Source organism: Pseudoliparis swirei, chromosome 20 (genome assembly GCF_029220125.1).
Source record: "Pseudoliparis swirei isolate HS2019 ecotype Mariana Trench chromosome 20, NWPU_hadal_v1, whole genome shotgun sequence".
Lineage (NCBI taxonomy): Eukaryota > Metazoa > Chordata > Actinopteri > Perciformes > Liparidae > Pseudoliparis > Pseudoliparis swirei.
The window spans coordinates 26,169,681-26,178,388 of record NC_079407.1 but is presented as its reverse complement, the minus strand read 5'-3'; the positions used below and the strand labels follow the sequence as shown (position 1 = coordinate 26,178,388).

The 8,708-nt window shown below is 47.2% G+C and overlaps 1 protein-coding gene across 1 annotated transcript; it reads left to right on the top strand.

The window, feature by feature from the left end:
- The first annotated feature begins 395 nt into the window (after positions 1 to 395).
- Positions 396 to 8,344, top strand: aipl1 (aryl hydrocarbon receptor interacting protein-like 1). The gene is made up of 6 exons (XM_056441433.1): positions 396 to 590; positions 2,307 to 2,486; positions 5,349 to 5,537; positions 6,287 to 6,463; positions 6,530 to 6,671; positions 8,052 to 8,344. The coding sequence occupies exons 1-6, from the start codon at positions 486 to 488 to the stop codon at positions 8,249 to 8,251; spliced, it is 993 nt and encodes a 330-aa protein (XP_056297408.1). The 5' UTR covers positions 396 to 485; the 3' UTR covers positions 8,252 to 8,344.
- The last annotated feature ends 364 nt before the right edge of the window (positions 8,345 to 8,708 follow it).

Below are 8,708 nucleotides of genomic sequence, written 5' to 3'. Positions count from 1 at the left end.
ACACACACACACTCATACACACACACTCATGCACACACACACACGGCAGACAGATGTCGAACAGACGAGGTCATGAAGTCCATCCAGTCATGTTCTGCTCTATTATTTCTCGGCATTGTTCAGATTACCACATCCACAATAAATCCAGGAAATTTCCTCAGGAATGTAAAACATGTCCGACTCTCACGGACATGTTTGTGTCTCCAAAGAAAACAACACTTTATCCACTTCTGACTCCGTTTCTTGACCTTTTAAGATGTTTCAGAGAAAGTGCTGATGATGACCGATACCCAAAACCAGCAGAGAGATTATGAAACATAAGGGGGGAGGGGGGATCTCCAATCTCATTATCCCTAAACTAATCCACCAGGAGCAACACCTCCATGTAATCCATATCCATGCACACACACACATACTCATTCACACATATTCATACATACCTGCATGGTAGTATTAGGTGATCCATATTAATAAAGCAAACAAAGATGTCGGATATGCAGGACACCATGCTGCTGGGCTTGGAGGGAATCAAAAAAACGATCCTGCACGGAGGCACCGGAGACATCCCCAAATACATCACAGGGGCGAAGGTATTTATTTATTGACATCGTCTGATTCATAAAGTAATAACTCATCAGTTATAGACACATTTCACTTCATCGACGTTAATTCATCTCACTGAGCCCGCGCTCCAGAAGAATATCAAATGACTGAATTATAGAAAATGTGCACGGCAAAAGTTTAAAATGTTCTAAATCTAATTCCAGTAATATCAGTTATTATTTGCATTGATATTGCACATTATTTAGAGCATGCAGAGACAAAAGAGAGCATGAATGCGTCGTCGTGTGGCCGTGCTTGGAGTTTCCTCTTCAGAAGAAACATATTTAAAGGGACAGTAACGTGATGGGTGCAGGGTCGTCTTTACGTGAGATTAGTGGATTTATTTTTCTTGATATCGGCAGCTTCCTAAAAATAATGGCTCGTCATCTTTGGAGAAACATTTTTTGTTGTTGCCTAAATCTTCTCCTCATGCTACTGGCCACCTCTGGTAAAATCACCAATACATATATATGTAGTATAATGTATCACAATATCATATATAGCAATATGTGGTCACGTTTTTTGTGTTTTCTAAAATAAAACTGTAAAAATTCCTTTTTTTATTATTCTAGGAAGGTGACCATATTTAAGCTTTTGCAACTGTAATTGACAAGACATACGACCCTTTAATAAAAAAATCATTTTCAAACCCTAAAATCAATACACTTTGAACCATCTGCATCAGGTTTTTTCAAAAATGGTTCTATAAACGTAAACAACACTTAACACAGGGTTCATTATGTCGACCAATCGGCTTCCAGGACTTTAAACCACATTTTCATGACCATACATTTTGTAAAATCTCTGTGTAAACATGAAAAAGTGATTACATGTCGTATTTAAACTAACAGAGAGAATTCCAAAGCATACAGTATATAACCTTAAATGACTCAAATAAATGAGAGACAATAGTCTAGATTAAAATAATAAACATTTACGTTTTTTCAGTTACGGTGCGTTCACTTGCAATGCGGAAAATGTGCGCTACGAGTATAAAAGAGCGAATATGGCGGCTTATGTTTTGAGCGTCTTTTTTTTAAAGCATATTAATTATTTAAAAACTAGAACGGGCACTTGGTAGAGCGCATACCTTCGCATATCACACGATTGGGCATTGAATTATGAACATTTTGGCATTAGTTGCATGCCAATTGGATAAAGATTGACCGTGCTATGGTAAAAAGAAGATTTTGACCTTTTCATGACCTTGACCTTGACCTTTGATCCGATCGATCCCAAAATCTAATCAAATGGTCCCTGGATAATAACCAATCATCCCACCAAATTGTATGCGATTCGGTTTAATACTTTTTGAGTTATGCGAGTAACACGCATACAAATAAATAAATAAATACACGGCGATCAAAACAAAACCTTCCGCATGAAAATGCGAAGGTAATCAGCGTAAATGCACATTTGAATATAACAACATTTTCAATGAGTTTTCCAAAACGTATGGGATTTTTTCTTCCATGGACTTTTCCAGGCCTGTAAATAACCGTTTTTTAAAATTCCATGACTTTTCCAGGTTCTCCCTGTTTATACACGTGTGCAGTTTTTTCTTCAAGAGGGAAAGCCTCCATTGACATTTTTCAAATAGATGAAACTATACTAACTATACTATACTTGAATAAAGACAAATCTGCCGTAATCTGTAAACTTGAAACAAGTTATTCTCTCTACCTGCCCCCCCCGGACCCCAGGTGACGTTCCACTTCCGCACCCAGCTGTGCGACGACGAGCGCACCGTGATCGACGACAGCCGCGTGGCGGGCACGCCGATGGAGGTCGTCATCGGCAACATGTTCAAGCTGGACATCTGGGAGACGCTGCTGTCCTCCATGAGGGGCGGCGAGGTCGCCGAGTTCTGGTGCGACGTCATCGTGAGTCACACGGCGCCGACAATGATGAGTCATCAGGGGGGGAGGTCATGTGACCATGGTGTGTGTGATGTGTGTGTGACGTGTGTGACGTGTGTGTGTGATGTGTGACGCGTGTGAAGTGCGTGTGACGTGTGTGTGACGTGTGACATGTGTGTGTCACGTGTGACATAATAATTATTATTATTATAATAATAGTAATAATAACTGTCATAATTATAATAATTATTATAATAATACACCTGGTTTGCATTCATGCTTAAAGAAAACTGCCTCAGAAACATTAAATTAACTTGTGGTTTCTCTCCCTGATATGGCATGTTGTCCCATATAGACTATACAGATAGTTCATATACAAATATATATATATTTATATATATATATATATATATTTGTATATATATATATATATAATATATATATATATAAATATATATATATATACACGTCACACACACGTCACACACACGTCACACACACGTCACACACGTCACACACACATCACACACACCATGGTCACATGACCTCCCCCCCTGATGAACATCATGTGTTCTCCCGTGTGTCAGGCAGGTGGAGGTGTGATGTCATTAATCTGCAGCCGCCTCACTTTTCCCTAATCGGTTCGGATTCCCACTGAGTCAGCACGACAGACTAGCCTCCACTGATTAGAGCTGATGGGGCTTAGAGCGTGTATTCACTCCTCTATGAACAACATGGCAACACACACACACACACACACACACACACAAACACACATTCTACTGGTTCTCAACCTTTTTTGAGTGACGTTCCCCCTGTGAAATATTTTTTTCAGCCGAGTACCCCCTGACCAGATGCTCATTTAAAATATGTCTAAAACAAATCCCACGTACCCCCTTAGAGGGCCTTGACATACCCTCAGGAGTCCACATACCCCCTTAGAGGACCTTGACATACCCTCAGGAGTCCACATACCCCCTTAGAGGGCCTTGACATACCCTCAGGGCTCCACATACCCCCTTAGAGGACCTTGACATACCCTCAGGAGTCCACATACCCCCTTAGAGGACCTTGACATACCCCCAGGGGTCCACATACCCCCTTAGAGGGCCTTGACATACCCTCAGGAGTCCACATACCCCCTTAGAGGGCCTTGACATACCCTCAGGAGTCCACATACCCCCTTAGAGGGCCTTGACATACCCTCAGGGGTCCACATACCCCCTTAGAGGACCTTGACATACCCCCAGGGGTCCACATACCCCCTTAGAGGGCCTTGACATACCCTCAGGGGTCCACATACCCCCTTAGAGGACCTTGACATACCCTCAGGAGTCCACATACCCCCTTAGAGGGCCTTGACATACCCTCAGGGGTCCACATACCCCCTTAGAGGACCTTGACATACCCCCAGGGGTCCACATACCCCCTTAGAGGGCCTTGACATACCCTCAGGGGTCCACATACCCCCTTAGAGGACCTTGACATACCCCCAGGGGTCCACATACCCCCTTAGAGGGCCTTGACATACCCTCAGGAGTCCACATACCCCTTTGTTGGGCTTTGACATACCCTCAGGGGTCCACATACCCCCTTAGAGGACCTTGACATACCCTCAGGAGTCCACATACCCCCTTAGAGGGCCTTGACATACCCTCAGGGGTCCACATACCCCCTTAGAGGACCTTGACATACCCTCAGGAGTCCACATACCCCCTTAGAGGGCCTTGACATACCCTCAGGGCTCCACATACCCCTTAGAGGGCCTTGACATACCCTCAGGAGTCCACATACCCCCTTAGAGGGCCTTGACATACCCTCAGGAGTCCACATACCCCCTTAGAGGGCCTTGACATACCCTCAGGGGTCCACATACCCCCTTAGAGGACCTTGACATACCCCCAGGGGTCCACATACCCCCTTAGAGGGCCTTGACATACCCCCAGGGGTCCACATACCCCCTTAGAGGGCCTTGACATACCCCCAGGGGTCCACATACCCCTTAGAGGCCTTGACATACCCTCAGGGTCCACATACCCCCTTAGAGGGCCTTGACATACCCTCAGGGGTCCACATACCCCCTTAGAGGACCTTGACATACCCCCAGGGGTCCACATACCCCCTTAGAGGGCCTTCACATACCCTCAGGGGTCCACATACCCCCTTAGAGGACCTTGACATACCCCCAGGGGTCCACATACCCCCTTAGAGGACCTTGACATACCCTCAGGAGTCCACATACCCCCTTAGAGGGCCTTCACGTACCCCCTTAGAGGGCCTTCATGTACCCTCAGGGGTCCACATACCCCCTTAGAGGACCTTGACATACCCCCAGGGGTCCACATACCCCCTTAGAGGGCCTTGACATACCCTCAGGAGTCCACATACCCCCTTAGAGGACCTTGACATACCCCCAGGGGTCCACATACCCCCTTAGAGGACCTTGACATACCCCCAGGGGTCCACATACCCCCTTAGAGGGCCTTCACGTACCCCCAGGGGTCCACGTACCCCCTTAGAGGGCCTTCATGTACCCTCAGGGGTCCACATACCCCCTTAGAGGGCCTTCATGTACCCCCAGGGGTCCACATACCCCCTTAGAGGGCCTTCACGTACCCCCAGGGGTCCACATACCCCCTTAGAGGGCCTTGACATACCCCCCATTTGAGAACCACTGCTCAGTCTCCTCGATATGTTGTGCCATGTCACTCCCATCCACTAGGGGGCACACTTGCCCCGTTAGACTGAGGAGGTGGACTGGAGATGAATAATATGAATTACGATCATTCTTTAATCCGTTTGACACTCAACACGTCGAGGGTTAACCGTAAAATGAGATGAGATTACATCACCACGTCTCTCACGTTGTGTGTATTTTCTCTGCAGCACACCGGCGTCTACGCCCTGGTGGCCAAGAGCATGCGGCGCATCGCCGAGGGCAAAGACCCGGTGGACTGGCACATCCACTCGTGCGGCATGGCCAACATGTTCGCCTACCACAGCCTGGGCTACGACGACCTGGACGAGCTGATGAAGGAGCCCAAGCCCCTCTTCTTCGTCATGGAGCTCATCAGGGTGAGGAGGAGCGAAGGGAAGCCGGATGGTCGGCCACCTGGTGGTGGAAACCAACATCACACCGTCACCGCGCGTTATGGGACCAACCGAGGATACCGAGATCGTGTATCTGGGGAATCTACCGGAAACATTGTTAAAAAGAGATAAATATTTACTAAATGTACTTCTGGTGGCATGTTTGGCATTTTGGGATAAAGGGGTCATAATTTATAACGCCTCAGACCTGATTTCATTTTCATGAATTAATGAATGTACAATAGAGAATAGATCACTCCCTATTGTACATTGTTTTTTGTTGTTGTTTATCTTATGTTGTTTTACATTTCTTGCTCTAAATATGTATAAAACTAAAATGAGCATCGTCTAATAATCTGCTGTCAGTTTTCTGAAAGACGTCTATAAATGTATAATTGATTTATACTTTTAATTATTGTTTAAATAATGACAAAAAAAGGAAAGAAAGCTTCACAAAAGGATTTGTAAACAGTGTGTGTGTGTGTGCATGTGTGTATGTGTGTGTGTGTGGGCATGTGTGCGTTTGTGTGTGTGTGTGTATATGTCTGTGTGTGTGTGGGCATGTGTGCATGTGTGTGTGTGTGTGTGTGTGTGTGCATGTGTGTGTGTGTGTGTGTGCATGTGTGTGTGTGTGTGTGTGTGTGTGTGTGTGTGTGTGTGTGCTGTGTGTGTGTGTGTGTGTGTGTGTGTGTGTGTGTGTGTGTGTGTGTGTGTGTGTGTGTGTGTGTGTGCAGGTGCAGCAGCCCAGCGACTACAACAGGGAGACGTGGGCTCTGAGCGACGCCGAGCGGCTGCAGGTCGTCCCCGTGCTGCACGGCCACGGCAACCGGCTGTACAAGCTGGGCCGCTACGAGGACGCCACGCACAAGTACAAGGAGGCGCTCGTCTGCATCAAGAACGTCCAGATGAAGGTCCGGAGGCCCCCCCCCCCAAAGAACCGGTCCCGCCTTTGATCTCCTCTAACCTGTGTCCGACAGGAGAAGGCGTGGGAGGCGCCGTGGCTGAAGCTGGAGAAGATGGGGAACACGCTGACGCTCAACTACTGCCAGTGTCTGCTGCGCATGGAGGAGTTCTACGAGGCCATCGAGCACACGAGCGACATCATCAACCAGCACCCGGGTGTGTGTGGCGTGTGTGTGACGTTTGATGTGTGTGTGACGTGTGTGTGTGACGCGTGTGTGATTTGTGTGTGATGTATGTGTGTGAGATGTGTGCGTCGCGTCATGTGTGTGATGTATACTGTGTGTGTGTGTGTGTGTGTGTGTGTGTGTGTGTGTGTGTGTGTGACGTGGTGTGTGTGTGTGTCGTGTGTGTGTCGTGTGTGATGTGTGTGATGTGTGTGTGTGACGTGTGTGTTGTGTGTGTGATGTGTGTGACGTGTGTGACGTGTGTGTCGTGTGTGATGTGTGTGACGTGTGTGTTGTGTGTGTGTCGTGTGTGATGTGTGTCGTGAGATGTGTGACGTGTGAGTGCGTGTGTGTGTGCATGTGTGGGCATGTGTGTGCACGTGCATGTGTGTGTGTGTGACCTCATCATGCTCTGTGTGTGTGTCTGTGTGTGTGTGCATGTGTGTGTGTGTGACCTCATCATGCTCTGTGTGTGTGTCTGTGAGTGTGTGTGTGTGTGCATGTGTGTGACCTCATCATGCTCTGTGTGTGTGTCTGTGCGTGTGTGCGTGCGAGTGTGTGTGTGTGTTCATCATGCTGTGTGTGTGTGTGTGTCTGTTTGTGTGTCTGTTTGTGTGTGTGTGTGTGTGTGTGTTCATCATGCTCTGTGTGTGTGTCTGTGTGTCTGTGTGTGTTCATCATGCTGTGTGTGTGTGTGTGTCTGTTTGTGTGTGTGTGTATTCATCATGCTCTGTGCGTGTGTGTGTGTGTGTTCATCATGCTGTGTGTGTGTGTGTGTCTGTTTGTGTGTGTGTTCATCATGATCTGTGCGTGTGTGTGTGTGTGTGTGTGTGTGTGTGTGTTCATCATGTTCTGTGTGTGTGTGTGTGTTCATCATGCTGTGTGTGTGTGTGTCTGAGTGTGTGTGTGTGTGTGTGTGTTCCTCATGCTGTGTGTGTGTGTTCCTCACATTGTGTGTGTGTGTTCCTCATGCTGTGTGTGTGTGTGTGTTCCTCATGCTGTGTGTGTGTGTGTGTCTGAGTGTGTGTCTGTGAGTGTGTGTTCCTCATGCTGTGTGTGTGTGTGTTCATCATGCTGTGTGTGTGTGTGACCTCATCATGCTCTGTGTGTGTGTGTCTGTGCGTGTGTGTTCATCATGCTGTGCGTGTGTGTGTGTTCTTCATGCTGTGTGTGTCTGTGTGTGTGTGTGTGTGTGTTCATCATGCTGTGTCTGTGTGTGTGTGTGTTCATCATGCTGTCTGTGTGTGTGTGTGTGTGTGTGTTCATCATGCTGTGTCTGTGTGTGTGTGTGTGTTCATCATGCTGTGTGTGTGTGTGTGTGTGTGTGTGTGTGTGTGTGTGTGTTCATCATGCTGTGTGTGTTGGGCTGCAGGTGACTTCAAGGCCTTCTACCTGCGGGGGAAGGCCCACGCCGAGGTGTGGAACGAGGCCGAGGCCCGGCAGGACTTCAGCCGGGTTCTGGACCTGGACCCGGGCATGAGGAAGGCCGTGAAGAGGGACCTGGCGGTGCTCAACATGCGCATGGAGGAGAAGAACCACGAGGACCGGGACAAGTACAAAGGCATGTTCTGAGGACGAAGACGAGCTGAGGACCTCTTCCTCTTTAAGCCCCTCCCATCAAAATGACCCGTGGTTTATTAAAAATCTGGAAGTTTTAGAAGTGCGTCCGTTCGTCTGTTTGACGTTAAATGTCGAATTTAATTCATTTGGATTCATTTCTAAAAATGCACAAACACAAAATTTAACAGCAAGACTTTTATTTTATTTTTAGTTATTTTATCTTCCCAAAAAACTATATTGAGGAGTTTATAGGTAGCTGTGTTATTTCTGTGTGAGATGTGTGTGACGTGTGTGTGTGACGTGTGTGTGATGTGTGACGTGTGTGTGATGTGTGTGTGATGTGTGATGTGAGATGTGTGTGTGATGTGTGTGTGACGTGTGTGTGACGTGTGATGTGAGATGTGTGTGTGATGTGTGTGTAATGTGTGTGTGACGTGTGTGTAATGTGTGTGTAATGTGTGTGTGATGT

Excerpts from the sequence above, each read along its gene's own strand:
- aipl1 (XM_056441433.1), top strand. The coding sequence starts at position 486 with ATGTCGGATATGCAGGACACCATGCTGCTGGGCTTGGAGGGAATCAAA. Across the intron at positions 6,464-6,529 it reads TCAAGAACGTCCAGATGAAG|GAGAAGGCGTGGGAGGCGCC; the intron begins GTCCGGAGGCCC and ends TGTGTCCGACAG. Across the intron at positions 6,672-8,051 it reads CATCATCAACCAGCACCCGG|GTGACTTCAAGGCCTTCTAC; the intron begins GTGTGTGTGGCG and ends GTTGGGCTGCAG.